General features: G+C 37.0%; 1 protein-coding gene across 14 annotated transcripts in view; it reads left to right on the top strand.

The window, feature by feature from the left end:
• Positions 1-1,678: 1,678 nt before the first annotated feature.
• Positions 1,679-15,280, top strand: part of SUPT20H (SPT20 homolog, SAGA complex component) — a 29,371-nt gene continuing 15,769 nt past the window's right edge. For 8 of the 14 annotated variants that reach the window (XR_008429407.1, XM_053935620.1, XM_053935619.1 and 5 more), the window contains exons 1-15: positions 1,679-1,757; positions 2,440-2,537; positions 4,517-4,552; positions 5,672-5,730; positions 5,814-5,880; positions 7,205-7,334; positions 7,941-8,044; positions 8,570-8,686; positions 8,810-8,863; positions 9,063-9,202; positions 10,455-10,611; positions 10,697-10,753; positions 11,860-11,931; positions 12,912-13,069; positions 15,248-15,280. Coding sequence is in view for 13 of the 14 variants with exons in the window: in XM_053935620.1 (XP_053791595.1) it covers positions 2,520-2,537; positions 4,517-4,552; positions 5,672-5,730; positions 5,814-5,880; positions 7,205-7,334; positions 7,941-8,044; positions 8,570-8,686; positions 8,810-8,863; positions 9,063-9,202; positions 10,455-10,611; positions 10,697-10,753; positions 11,860-11,931; positions 12,912-13,069; positions 15,248-15,280 (1,202 nt within the window). In the remaining variant the exon portion in view is untranslated. The remainder of the gene's footprint in view (positions 1,758-2,439; positions 2,538-4,516; positions 4,553-5,671; positions 5,731-5,813; positions 5,881-7,204; positions 7,335-7,940; positions 8,045-8,569; positions 8,687-8,809; positions 8,864-9,062; positions 9,203-10,454; positions 10,612-10,696; positions 10,754-11,859; positions 11,932-12,911; positions 13,070-15,247) is intronic. The other 6 variants (XM_053935621.1, XM_053935624.1, XM_053935615.1 and 3 more) reach the window with 1 other exon arrangement.

The following is a 15,280-nucleotide window of genomic DNA, read 5'->3' as shown; positions in this document are numbered from 1 at the left end:
TCTTCATGTCTGCAAATAATTTAAGTCCTGAATACAGATTCAGGACTGTATAACCAGGCTAGGAAATGTTACCACAGGATTTATAACTGCCCACACAGAAAGCCAATGACATAACTGATTTAGAATTCAGGAGTTCATGGTTGTTTGCTCTAAGTTTCAGCCACATGCTTACAGTCTGTCTCACTTGAATCAAGCACTTTCTACTCACAGCATGCTGTCTTTTTTTTTTAATGTTTGTACTCAAATGAGAGGGACCATACTTGAATCGCTGTTTCAGCTTCAGCATATAAGTCTGACTCAGATTCATAGGCCTGTAAGCCATTTAATTTTGAAAGAGCACAGGAAAATGAAAAACAGCTTTGCAATTTTGTACTGGGACAGGTCTATCAGTATGGCTACAGAACACTGGTACTCCCAGGCATACAGCACAGAAATTTAGAAAAAAAATAGGTTAAAGGATGGCACAACTGCATCCTCAAAGGAGCTTCAAAATGGGATGAAATGCAGCTGCTGAACGGTTGGACCATGAACCTATTTAGTGCCTCGATGAGTTAAGGAAGAATTGCCACCTGCTCCTGCTCCAGGACAGGATTCTGGTTATTTTTGCTCTGGTATTCAGGAGCAACATGGGCTCCTAAAAAATCAGTAAACTAGCCTTCCTGTTGCTGAAAATAGGTATCCAACTTATTTATGCCTTTATGTTCTTCAGCTGAAGAACAGTGATCTCATCAGATGCTTTTATTCTATACACTGAGAACCTCTGAGAGACTCTAGACAAAAGCAGCAATTGATTCCCAATATTTTGGCTATGCTGTGAGACATAGAAGGGCTATTAAGAATCCAGTGCTGAAAGCAAAACAGAATCAGCACCAAGAGTACCTGGGTAGTCCTACAAGAAGCGCTCCACTCTATCCAGACCTACCTGGAGCTCCCAGACCTACCTGGAGCTCCCAGTGTCTACATTTTCTTGAGTTTTTCAAGACATCCCTTGCTAGGACATGTCAGCACCATGAGGTTAACAAAGGCATTGAAGGATGGTGTTATGTGTGGTTTTTCCTATAGGACTGGCTGCTGGATCTCAGGGTAGCACGTTTGCTCATTGCTGGGAACAAATAAATTATGGCTCAGTCAGAAGTGCTAGAAAGGTCTGGGAAAAACGTGCTACAAGTCATAGAAGTGCTGTGCCCAGGGACATATGTACAGTGTGTGGTGTAGATGTGCCTGGCAGAGCTTGAGCGTGGATGCTCATAACCTCCATCGGGCCATGGGCTCCCCAGGGAAGTGATCGAAGCACCAAGCTCGACAGAGCTTAAATAACTGGACACTGTTCTCACGCACACGGTGTGACTCCTGGGGACAGTCCTGTGCAGGGCCAAGAGATGGACATACCAAACCCCGTCAAATATCCTTACAGCATCCCTGAGACGCACAGGATCCTATCCTGATCTTCACAAGGGCATTAAAGCTGTGCCTTGCAGCGCAGTCCAGGCGCTTTGTAAACTAAACCACTAAACCCCTCGAATTCCTCGGCGCCTACGCGTGACCCTCAGCTACACACATCCCCGCCTGCATCGCGGCGCCGGCGGTCGCTGCCCGCCCTCCCCTGCCCCTCGCGGTCTCCACGGCGACCTGCCCGCCCCTTCCGGCCGCGGCTCGGAAGCGGCGGGGCGGAAGCGGCCGGGACGCCGCGGCAGGGGCGGATGCGCGGGCGGGCGGCGGGGCCGCTGCGCCGGGGGCTCCGCGGGAGAGGCCGCCAGGTACCGGCGCTCGGCGGGCACGGGGGACCCACAGCCGGGGAGGGGGCGTCGGGACGGGCCGGGCGCGAAGGGAAGGGAAGGGAAGCGAAGCGGGGACCCGGCCTGCGCCCGTGGCTTGCGCCGGCCCGGCCCTTCCCGGCCGGCTGCTGCCGTCGGGGGCTGCGCCGCTCGCTCTCAGCCCCGGCGGGTCCGCGGAGGCGCTGGCAGCAAATTGTTTTCATTTTTTGATTGACAGCTTGCTGTTAGTCAGTTTTAAACCAACAATGCTAGAAGACACCGCTAGTGGAGGTGTTGGCTATGGAATAACACCTTCTCAAAAGCAAAACAAAAGAGCTGATGCAGTATGCTAAACACTCTGCTTTTCATTCGGTGTTTTAGCCTCCTGTGCATCTGAGATGTGACATTTGGGATAGCCTAGGTAGACTGCTGCACTAGAGAAAACTTTACATGAATACTGCTTTACTGTTGAATAAAACTAATGTAAAATGATTGTGAAAAGTAGTAGTAGTCATTGGAGTGAGAACCTCTGCACTAGCAGCAGATGGAACACTTGTTCCTACTGTTGGAGGAAACTGGAAATGAAATTAAAGTAGAATTAACCACCAGAAATGTTGTATTTAAATAAAATGCCCATTTAATTTCTCAATGGTATTTTTTTTCTCCTTGAATTTTTTGTTTTCAGTACCCCAGGTCTAACCATCAAATATGATCCTTTGCGTGCTACACGAAATTCCTTGAGTACTTCTTCTGCCATTTGGCCACATGGCTTCAACTACAATGGTAGGTTAGGATTTAGATCATATATTTTAAGATCTTTTTGCTCTAGTCTGCTAGCTGTCAGCCTGATGAGGAGTATGCCATTAATATTTCACATTTTCTTTTAAAATATTGTTTTGCTTGTTATTGCTGAATTCTGATATTTTCCTTTTTAAGAGTGTCTTTCTTCATAGCTTGTGAACGCTTCTAAACACTTACTCACTGGCCAGTGCAGCATAGGAATTGCCATATCAAGCTAGTGGTGTTTTCAGTCAGGAGTGGTGGCAGGAAGTTGGGTGTATATAAATCTTGCTTCTACATAGTAGTCTTTTATTCACAGATACTAATATTGCCATGAATTTTTGCCTAGTGTTAAACAGTGAGTGAATTGAATATTTGAAATCATACCTAGACGTAGGCATTGTAGATGTATGTGCTAGATATATTCTCTTATACAGAAAGCATCAGTATTTGACATTTTCATAAAAGCACCTAGACACTTGAAAATTAAAGTGTTCTGTCGTGGCAGGTTCTACTGCACAGTAGCATGGTAAGTAGGTGGGGGGATTTTCATGAACAGGTAAGAAATTTTGTTTTAGGTATCTTATATGAGTGCTTTTGTTGTATATTTCTTTGTTGTTCTTTTGTTGTTGTGTATGGTTTTCTTCACTGGATTCTATTCTAGTAAAATATTATCTATGTAATAACTGGTGCTACCTTGGACTGGACATGGCTTGTGTGTCTTCTATTTCTTGAGGCTCAAGCAGAGGTGTTTGCTTTTAGGAGCAGCTGAGAGGGATGGTTTAAACTGAGGGAATAGAGCAAATGCATATTTGGGAAGAGGTACCTATTACAAATGTTCCTAAGCTTCACCGAATATTAGAGCTTGTCATGAGTACATTCCTAAGGACTTTATCCAGCTGCCACTGAAGTGAATGCATTGCTTCTCTGGACTTACCTGGAGATGAATCAAGCTCCTGGCATTCTCCTACAACACTTTGGTTCTTAATAGTGTCCTCTTTTTTCCTCCCTACTCCAAATCAGTCTCATTGTCTGGTTCATTTAGCAGCTGCACATTATTCCTGCACAAAGGAGGTCAGAGCTTAAGTGAGTGCCAGAGAAGGAACATTAGGAGCCAAGGAGGACTTTCTTGTTTTGTTTTTTTTTTTTTTGACACTGGTGCTTGTTTATTCTGGTTTGAAATACTTTGAAATACTCAAATTTTAGTCCAAGAACTCCTAATTCTGATCTGTGAAGCTGTGGGCTCTTTTTGAATTAAAAGTATATCAACTGCAGGTGTACTGAAGTAAAAAACATTCCAAAGGAGCTAAATTCATTAAAATAAATGGTATTGAGTATACCATGCTATGGGATATTGAGAAGCTTTTGCAGATTTTGCTGTGTTTTGGGGGGTTGGGCAGACTTTTAGCCTGCCTTAGAAAAAGTCTGTAGTGGAAGCTGGTTTTGTTTCCTAGCCACCTACTAGTATATCATAAGGAACACTTCTTAAACTGTATTATGTACAGAAGTAATGTTCGGACTACAAGATCTTTGTTTCTATTTTGTGAAAAATAACTGTACCAATACTTAGGCACTGGTATCTAAAAGATAAATGTTTTCTTCCTGAACACCTGTTCAGGGATATTTTGGCCTATCCTTTCTGTTGAGTTAGTGACCAGCTTAACAAAGGAGATCAGGTTTTTTAGTTGTTATCTCTAATTGTTTTGGGTAGTATTTGTTATTGCTTTTATTAGGTGTAATTTCCATTCTTACTTTTAATTCTAATTGCCTTTCATTGTTCTAAGGCTTCATAATTTACCCAAGCCTTGTGATGCAGTTATATGAGGTTTTAGCTAAGTTTAGTATGTGCCAAAGAATTTTTGAGCCCATCTTCTAATTGTAAATTCGTATCAATAGTGGTAGGGTTGTTGGGGTGTTTTTAATGTATGAGAATGTTTAAAAAAGTCATGTAATTTCTAAAAAACTCTTTGTCATTCTTGCAGCAACAAGCTTTAGAACTGGCATTGGATCGTGCTGAGGTAAGAAGCAGCTAAATTACTTGTTTGTACATAATTTATTGGTCTCAGAGTTATAAAAATACAACAGCTATTTTTTATTTCTCCTGAAGAGTGGTAGAAAACCACATTATATAAATATATACATGTATAATCACCTATACATGTAACACTGAGTTTGCTGAATTCTCACTGAAATTGCTGTCACGTATTTGTCTCTTACCCATTGTACTGAGAACATCATCAAGTGAGATGGTGATAGACTATGCAAGACTTGAGCTTTCCCCTTCTAAACCAGCAGATTTGTGTACTGTGAAATAAGCAGGGCTCTACAGAGACACCTGGCAGAAATACATGATAAAATCCTGTTTGTGTTTTTAGGGATAGTGTAGTGAGAATGAAGAGGCAAGTGCCTTCATGTTCATGTTCTTTAATACTGTCATGTGATATAACAGTTACCTTGAACCCTGTTACAGGAAATACACATTCCTGTGAGAGAACCTCCCTTCACATAAATTCTGAACAAAGCTGTTAATTGAAATACTTCAAACAATAGAGATTTGGAAAAACCTTGTTAGAATATAAATAACATTTACTGGAGGATGCTATCTCTCTTACTCTTTTTTAATTCAAATGTATAATGTACATGAATTGTATTTATAATACACAGCTCTATAGAGAAAAATAATGTAAATGCAAAAGGCAAAGGGAGAACTTCCTGAAATTATCATGTTGGAGAGTGTTTGATTTGTAAATGTTGTCAAGCCAGTATGCATAAACTTGATTGTACCTTAGTGTGTTAACCACATGAATTTCAGTAGTGGTAACTAAATACAGTAGTGTTGTAGTATTAGTTACTACTGTAATTAAAAGATGTGAGTGTAGAACCAAGACCTTGCATGGAACTGGTGTGATAGCCATGAAATGCTGTCTTTGACAGCTAAATTGAGCTGTGTTCTTGTTGATGACGGTAACATAACCCAGATTATGTTTAGTACACTTTTGGAACAGTCATGTACCATAACTGTTAATTACTTTCTATATACATGGAACGCTGTCTGGTAATGCTCTCTAGATTTGTGGTAACTAGAATTAAATTTCTTTGTAATGTATGCTGGTTTCTTGTTTACTTTTCTCTTTTAGTATATTATTGAAAGTGCCCGTCAGAGACCTCCCAAAAGAAAATATTTATCCAGTGGAAGGTACCAAGAGTTTCAGTATTTAGTTTTTTAATAGCATTTCTTTGATTTAATTTTGGTTACATGTTGCACCTTTTTAATTTCAGAAAATCTGTATTTCAAAAACTTTATGATTTATATATTGAAGAATGTGAAAAAGAGCCTGAGATAAAGGTAAGTGGAAATTTCTGAAAAGCTTTTCATTTCTGTCTAAATAGGCGGGTTGAGAAAATACTTTGGTTTTAATTCCACTTAATTTCTTTGTTAAATGAAGTATAAACCCTTCTTACTGTAGTAGTCACCTGAAGATAAGACCACATAATATGAATAGTAAGTCCTAGACTGACTTAGTGAACTGTTCATTCTATCTTAATCCTGTGTCACCGAAGGGCACTTGTGTTCAAGTTCAGGGCCAGCATCAATGCCATGTGCATTGTTGTCATTATCCCTGTTTCACAATCAATTGCTTAGCATGACTTGTGTGGTAGAAATGTGGATCATTTTTCAGACCCTGTAATTTTGTTGTAAATTCAGATTTATTCCTCCAATTGCTGGTAAACTAAGAAGTTTTGTGAAATTTTTTTATAAGTTTGCAAAGGGACTCAAACAGGCTTATCAGTGCTAAATATAAGGTGTAAAAGGCACAAATTACTTTGCTAAACTCTGAATGTCAAATTGAACAAGAAGAAAAAGCTGTGGAACCTGCTGTATCGCTGCTTTCAGGGAAGTAAAATGAATGAGAAGACAAATGAGCACTTGGGTTAACTCCCAGTTAAGGGTTGTACCCAGAGCTGGTATTCAGAGATGAAATATGGTCTCCAGCCAGAGGCTGTAACATTATCTGAGGTTCAGAATTCATTGTCTTAAGTTCTAAGGAGATTTCAGATGTTTCAATTTGTAGGATGTCTTATGTGGTCTCTGAAACACACCAAGTAATTATAAAAATCTGTTATAGTTTGAAAAGATAGTTTTACAGTTAAATAAGGGAAGAGTGTCTGTGGCTGCTGGATCAGATTGCAGCAAATAAAGACAACAAAATGCAATTAAGAAAGCTCCCAAATGCTCAGATTCATTATTTTAATCCTGGAGAGAAATGCCTTCTTCTGTTACAAATATCTGAAAGTACTAAATATTTTGTTGTTATCAAACAAGTTGTACTGGATTAATGACGTTGATAGAAATGATGCAAATAATGGTGCACTGTAGATTTACAACATTTTAGCATAAAGTTATACCTATTAACTCTGTTGTCAGTGGACTTCCAGTTCTAGGGTTTGTAATTTAAATGAGTGGGATTTTTTACAAAAATTTGTGTCTATAAGCATGTGTGATAATACATAATGTGTTTACTCTGCTGAATACAGTGCAATTAAATTTAACTGGGCTTGTTTAGATGTATAATTTGTCATTAATCTAAGTCACATTGTTAAGTCAATTGTTTTTATTTCTGCTAATTATATCATAGTATTATGTTCATGAGAAATGTTTACTTTTAAAGCAGAAGCTGAGACGAAATGTGAACTTACTTGAGAAGCTGGTTATGCAGGAGACGTTGTCATGTCTGGTGGTAAACCTCTATCCAGGAAATGAGGGTTATTCACTGATGCTCAGGGGAAAAAATGGTTCAGGTAATATTTTTCTCTTGAATTTTTAAAAATACTCAGAATGCTATATGAATTTTTTAGAATGTGTTGTTGTTTACCTTTAACTGTTTCACTTCCAACATAATTCCAGGGTGTGGGATGGGAGAACAACCAGCTCTACTTGAACTAAAAGATTACATAAAGCTCTGAGCTGTTTATCTACAGACAAAATCTGTAGATAGGAGTCATTTTGATAGCCTTCCAGTCTCTTATTTACCCTTAGTTTCTGGAGCTGCATATCCAAGTTTCTCTCACTTCAGGTTCCTTCTGTGAAATTGTTTCTTTCACTGCTTCCCATGTCTAGATCTGCCTAGAGGCATTTGTGTGCCCCTTTGGTGGCATTTTTATGCCATTTGTACTGCCATGGGCAATAAGATCATACATTATACCACCTGCGAGCAAAAGCTAGCACAGTAAGAGCAAACTAAAACTCTTTAAGTACAGAAATGGATGTAAAATTAATAGTATGCAAAAAAATGATATGTGTGGATAGGTTTCTGCCAACCCTGCTTTTGCCTTTGGCAAGTTTGTTTTAGATTTCTTCATGTGTGAACTTGAAACACAAAGATGATGTGTTTTGTTTAAATTCAGATTCTGAGACCATTCGTTTGCCTTATGAAGAAGGAGAGCTGCTTGAATATTTGGATGCAGAGGAACTACCACCTATTTTGGTTGATCTTTTGGAAAAATCTCAGGTATGAAATTTTTGTTTTCAAAAAGAGCTTACATATTGTACCCAGATAGACCTTGATTTTTTTGAGTGCTTCACATAGCTGATTGTAAGCATAAGACACTTGTGCATCTGAAACTGTAGTATTTAATGTTCCAAATAAATATTGTATTGATATGTAGGGAAAAAAAAAGTACTTACTACCGAGGAGAAGAAGAGAGATTGCTATGATTACAGCTGTGAAACATCTTCAACTCTGCTCTAGCAAAATTTCCTTTGGTCTTTGTCATTATGGAATGTTTGGCATGGGGATTTCTTACAACTGTAATGCTGGCATATGAAAACACGGCATTTGAAGCTTGTATTTTAGGTATGTCTAGGACAAACATGTCTATGTACATAGGAAAGATGACTGGTCTGAAAAACTTAGTCATGAGTTCTATTCCTCGTTTCACTGAATTTTATGTTACATAACAAACTTCTTTGTAGAGGTGGGGGAAGATTGATAAATGTTTGTTTATTCAAAAGCTGGTGTTTTTCTTCCAACCAGGTTAATATTTTCCATTGTGGATGTGTCATAGCAGAGATACGTGACTATAGGCAGTCTGGTAACATGAAATCTCCAACATACCAAAGCAAGCACATTCTTTTGCGACCTACAATGCAGGTAAAGAGGAGCCTTAAGTAATTTTTCAGTGTCATGGTAGTTCCTAGACTGGATATGCACTGTTACTGAACATATATTATCAAATCCTATTATTCATAATTACAATTATGTCTTTTTCCTCAGACTTTAATTTGTGATGTGCATTCTATAACAAGTGACAACCACAAATGGACGCAGGTAGGTTAGAAGTTATTTAAAAACTTTACAGTGATGTCATAAATACAAAACAAACCAAAAATTTATTAAGATTTTTTATTTGTTTAATATTTTTTTCATTTTTTTCTAAGATAATGTCTACATGCATAGGTATATAGGAACTTGACTACTGTAAAAGTTTTCATATTTTTATTTTTATTAATAACTATGTATATTACAGGAAGACAAACTCCTACTTGAGAGCCAACTTATTTTGGCTACAGCAGAGCCTTTGTGTCTTGATCCTTCAATAGCAGTGACCTGTACTACAAACAGACTCCTGTACAACAAGCAGAAGATGAACACTCGCCCCATGAAACGGTAGTTTTCAGTATGAAACATGTTTTCAAAGAAAAATACAAGTAATGCTCTATGTGAAAATTTAGCTCCTCATATGTAATACCTGTAACTTAAATAGAAATGTGTGAGAAACAGTCAAGAAATTATATCATATTTTTAAGTGCCCAGTATTGTATTTTATTTCAGTTACTAGTAGATACTGTAGTATGTTTATTTTTGTATGTCAAAGGAAAGTGTATAAGTATTTTCTTAACATAATCAGTTATATTGCAGTTTGGATTTGGGTTTTTTTTTTTGTGTAGGTTTTGTGTAAGCAGAGTCAGATAGCAGCTCAGTAATGTAAAATATATAAACAGATATGTTGCATATTGGTCTCTAATTTGTTAAAAGCTTCATATAAGTTTAATCCTGAATGAGCAAATGAAAATAATTATTTGTATGTTTGACATTCAGGCTAAACAGAAGTGTAAGTGTATAAGAATCTTGGAAAAATTTAAAATAATGTGGTATGCACTATGTACAAAATCTTGAAATTATTTCACTTTTTTGTGTGGTTGGGCTCTTTTTTATTTCCACAGAAGCTTGAAACGTTTGTTCAACATGTTTGTTCTATCACAAGAGTTGCATTCACTCTGTAAATAGGAAATGTATTAGTGGTCTGTCACGATTACTGAAATACTTAAAACTAAATTTGCATTGAAATACTATGCTAGTACCAAACCAGTGGTAATTTCTAAAAAAATATAAATCATTAATTTGATCAAGCTGTCCTTGAAATTAAAGCTTGGTAGTCAACAAATATTCCACTAGAAAAATAGGAAAAGGGATTAAATGAATGTCCAGAACAGCATTACTGAACCCATGAGTTTGTCACGAAACAAAGACTAGAGGGTAATTACTGTCTTTATAACTTTATAGTTACATAAGTAGGACAAGGATCATTTGATGGAACTGAAATTATGATGATACACAAATATTTTAAGCTTGGCAACTTCTTAATTACTCATTTTGATTATGTACTTTAATTAGACATTTAAAAAATAACCCATTCTTAGTGCTGGAACAGATGGACAGAATACTGGTATATTTTATAAATATGGAATCATAATTTAGAGTTGTACAGTGTAATCCAGAAAAGCAATTTTAAATCAGTATTTAAAAACTTACTAGTCTCCATGTACGTAGTAGTTCCTGCATATTTCTGGTTTTGTACAAGGGCAGTGGAGAAGTTGATGTTGATGTTTTTACAAGCTTAGGTGTCATTTTGCCATAGGTGCTTCAAAAGGTACTCAAGGTCCTCTCTGAACAGACAGCAAGAAGTAGCTCACTACTCAACTCCACCTCAGCTCAGACTACTTGACTACTTACAGAAAAGGAAGGAGAGGAAAGCAGCCCAGCAGTATGATCTTAAAATTTCAAAAGCTGGAAATGTAAGTATTCTGAAAAGTAATGTAATATACATCTAACTATTTAATGAAAGTATTTCATACATTAATCCTGTTTTTCATTTTCCAGTGCGTAGATATGTGGAAACAGAACCCTTGCTACTTGACTGCTCCTTCTGAAGTAGATGTAAGACCACCAATTGTTACGTATAATTAGCAATTATTAGAAACTGTATTATATGAAGAAGTGTCTAAGAAGTAACCAGTATCAAAGAATGACCTTTTAAAAAAATGGGAGTGACTTTAACATTTACAATTACTTTTCTGTACCATAAGGTATAAACACAAGTTAAGCCACACTGTAATATATTGCAGTTGTAATAGAATAGTTTGGGTGAAGTAATGAGTACAAACAAATTGTTAGCATTGTTCTTCTGTGGGCCTGTGGGCTCAATGAGCACGTGTTTATTTGAAGTTGTCTGATAGTATGAAAACCAGAAAAGCAAATGAGGTTTGTAGATTGTTTAAAAATGGATCACTTTTCATCTTGGTAGGAATTCCCATCTTTTAATATGTTATACTATTGGATATTAATATTTTGAAAAGTTTTAAATTTTATGCAGAGAATTCTAGTTGAGAGTTGTTTTTTTCACTCTGTGTGCATTTTTCTCTTGGGGGAATTCATATTCTTAGTTTCTGGCACTGCCAAAACACATGCTACTAGTGTACAGAAGGGACTCAGAATATCCTGAGTTGGAAGGCACCTACAAGGATCATCAGGTCCATCTCCTAGACCTGCAGGACAGGGCACGCCTGGACCTCCTGGCTGCCAGGGCACTGCTGACTCATCCTTGACTTGCCACCAACCAGGACACCCAGGGCTCTTTCCACAAGTTTTCTCTACTATGCTGAGATTTTTTAAAATACTGTAGACTAGACAAGACTGTAGCTCTGGACATCAAAGGGCTGCTAAGAATGCAAATAACACATGAAATGACAGTGTTTCTACAAATCAGACCTCTCTTTTCACTTAAACTGTGTTGTACCTGACTTAATCAGAGGCTTTAGGGATTACTGTTATTGTGAAATTACTTAACCATTCCATATTGCAGGCAATGATTTCAGACTGTAGTCTGAAACTATGTTTCACTCTTCTGTTAAGTTTAACATAGCAAATGTGGTGTAACACTATAAATGCAAAGTTCTGAAGGTTCTTCAATTACATTTCCTTGAAGAAACATAGGAGATAACATGGAGGATTCTTTCTTTTCTGATCTCTCTATTTTCTTCAAGGTGGAAAAATATGCCAAAGTGGAAAAGTCTATCAAGTCTGATGACTCACAACCAACTGTCTGGCCAGCACACGTGAGTAATTAAAACCTTTGGCCAAAGTTCACTGTTTCTAGTTAAAATGCCTCTTATTTCAACAAAATCAATGTAATGTGGAATAGTCTTCCCTCCCCCACTTTAATTAATCTTCCATGTGTTACAGAGACATGGGAAGATTACCAGAGATACTTGTAATTTTATACAGTCAAGCAAGCATGTGATCAGTGTGATTTCCTCAGATTTTCCAGAAATGCAAGGATAAGCAGCTTGTACTAAAGAAGTGATCATAATTTATATGGAGCAGAACTCTGTACAACAAATTCCTTTCTTTACTCAGAAATTCAAAGGCTGATGAAAAAAAGCTTTATTGAAATAAAAATGTTAAATTTTGAAATAAATGCCTCTTACAAAAAAAACTCTTTCTGCAATGTTTAAGTTGAACCTTAAGGTTTTTGGCACAAGCTATGTGATTTGATCAGAAGTAGTAATTTCATATAATCATTGATTAATTCACATTAATAATAATTCATTGATTAGTTATGTGATTAAATCACATCATTTATTATTTTTTTATAATTTCAGAGGCGAGGTACTAGCTTTATTAACAGCGTGTATCATATTTTTGTAGTTGCCTGTTGGAAAAAAGTAATACTTCCCCATAGAACCTAATGTTCAGCTCCAACATTTTATTCTCAATGTTTTTTGCATTGTCATAGTTCATGTAAAACTGTTTCTATATATATTTACCCAGTCTACATTTCCATGTCTAACATGATGGTTTGGGGTTTGCAATAACTTTGTATTTTTAAGAGGTGATGAATCCTTTTCCTCTCATTCTGTTAATGTAACTTCTGGAATCACTTTCATTTTAAATAATGCACCCCTTCCTATAGAATGTTACCTAAAGTTACTTATAGAATGTTTCTTACTCTGTATTGTATATGGAGTTGGTCTACTTTACTTGTTGTTTCAGCTCAGGCTTGTTCAAGGCTTACTAGGTCATTCTGTCTTTTTAGGAAATGAAGGATGATTATGTGTTTGAATGTGAAGTTGGTAATCAGGTTCAAAAAACAAAACTGACCATTTTTCAGTCTCTTGGCAATCCCTTGTACTATGGTAAAATTCAGACGCTCAAGGGTGATGAGGAAAATGACAACCTAGTAACTCCATCACAGTAAGTTGCATGTTCTTTTTTTAAACTATGCTGTGATTAGTAGGTGGAGGAAAACAAACATTACTTGTCATTTTCAGTCACAAAAGTACTCTAGAGCTAGAAGTCTGACTTAAGATTTTTAACCAAAAAAAAAAACCAAAATGTGTACAAGCAACCATCATAATTCAAATGTACTTCTACATTAAATTAGTACATTCTTTTACATTAAAGATACATTGGGGGGAGAAATAAGACCACCAGCAAATCCAATCATAAAAATTGTGGAGACACTATGAGATATTGTTGCACTCCTTTTTGGTAATACTCAGAATTTTGATTGTTTTCAAAATGCCTGATGCTATGAAAGCGTAAGATGTGACTGTATTCTGTTTACTCTTAGATCCAGTTGAACTAAATAAATGAAGAAAAACATGAGCTTCTAAGAAGCTTCATAATTTTGGATTGTTTATGCTGGTTTTGGCTGCAGTTCTACAAAGATTCTCTGTTCTCAGCTGGTTTTGTTATAGATACCAGATTATTTGTGTGGAGGAACCCATGCAGCAGAGTAGAGCCTATAAATTTCACTAAGGCAAAGAGCAGTGAGACTGAGCAAACCTTTTAGTTCTGCTAATGAAAGTTATTTTTATCTTCTTGTATGTAATAATTGTCTTATTTTTTATTAAAATCTTAAAACATCCTGAGTATTAAGAATATTTTATCCCTAGACTTGAGCTATTCACTGTTTGTTTCCATACTGTTGTGGTTTAAAGGCAAGTAAGCACCATGCAAGCACTCACTCCCTCCTCCCCTGACCCCCTTGGTGGCATGGGGGAAAAAATAGCAAGAGTAAAAGTGAGGAACCATGTGGACTGAGATAAGGACAGTTTAATAGGTCAAGGAAAACCTACACATGCTAGCAAAGCAAAACAAGGAATTCATTCACCACGTCCCATGGGGAGTTGTTTGTCTGTCTCCAGGAGGGCAGGGCCCCATCACACCTGATGGTTACTGGGAAAGACAAATGCCTTCTCTCTAAATGCTTCCCCCACCCCTCTCTTACTTTTTGCCCTGGCTTTATATGCTGAGCATGTTGCCGTATGGTATGTATGGAATATCCCTTCCTTTGGTCACCTGGGGTCAGCTGTCCTTGCAGTGTCACTTCCCCACTTCTTGTACACCCCTAGCCCTTTTGCTTGTGAAAGACCTTTGTCAGTACTGCTTAGGAATAGCTAAAACACCTGTGTATTACCAACACTGTTTTTAGCACAAATCCAAAACAGCCCTATATCAGCTACCACGGAGACAATTAACTCTACCCTAGCCAAAACCAGCATGCATACTTAGTACTGATCTAGCAACAATGCTAGCTTAGAGTTGTATAATAAGGCTGGGAATTAAATGAATTTAGAGGTATTAAATGCCTGGAGGTTTTGGAAATCATTGCTAAGACACTAAAAATTAAAGTTCATCAAAGTTTGGATAACTCATCCTTGGCAAACTGTCATATGAAACGAAAGGTGAAGTAAATGTTTTTGTTGTTCAGTAAAATAAAATGGGTTTTTTTGGGTTTTTTTTTGTTTTTTTGGTTTTTTTTTTTTGCAGCTGGAGAAAGAGAAAGTTCTGTAAAGTTAAAGAAACATAGCAATAAGTTTGCAAGCTATAAGTCTTATGCAAAAGAGAGATACTTATTTAGGAGGTCTGGGAAATCATGGGGTACTGGAATTGACATAAGTGAAATCAAACAATGGAAACTAAATGTTTGTTAAAATATTATGCATAGGATTGTTTTTGATCTCACCTCAGCACACTTGTATTTCAGTTTGAGGGTACTGGTATAGTGTTGGTTTATACATAACTTTCCCTTTGTACTTTTTACCTAAATAATTCTGTAGCAGTTACTTGCTTCCATTTAAAAAAAAATATAAAATCCAAAACTATATTCTGCCTTTTGCTTTGTAGGTAATTTACTGTTAAAGGAGACCATATTAGATCATGTGTGTATATTGTATATATAGTTAGGAAGTCAAGTGTGTATTTCAAGTACTGAATGATACTCAGTCCATTGAATGGATACATTATCATTTGTATTTTGAGCAGGCATGAAAAAAACACAGCACGACCAGTTCTTTGAAGCCTTGTGATCATAAAAATATGTTCTTTTAGTCCAATTCATGACTGAAAATGTACTTTACATTTTAGGTTCCTTATTGGTTCGAAGACTGATGCTGAAAG

The sequence above is a fragment of the Vidua chalybeata genome, chromosome 2, assembly GCF_026979565.1.
Source record: "Vidua chalybeata isolate OUT-0048 chromosome 2, bVidCha1 merged haplotype, whole genome shotgun sequence".
NCBI classification, from domain to species: domain Eukaryota; kingdom Metazoa; phylum Chordata; class Aves; order Passeriformes; family Viduidae; genus Vidua; species Vidua chalybeata.
This window is presented reverse-complemented; position numbering and strand designations above follow the sequence as displayed.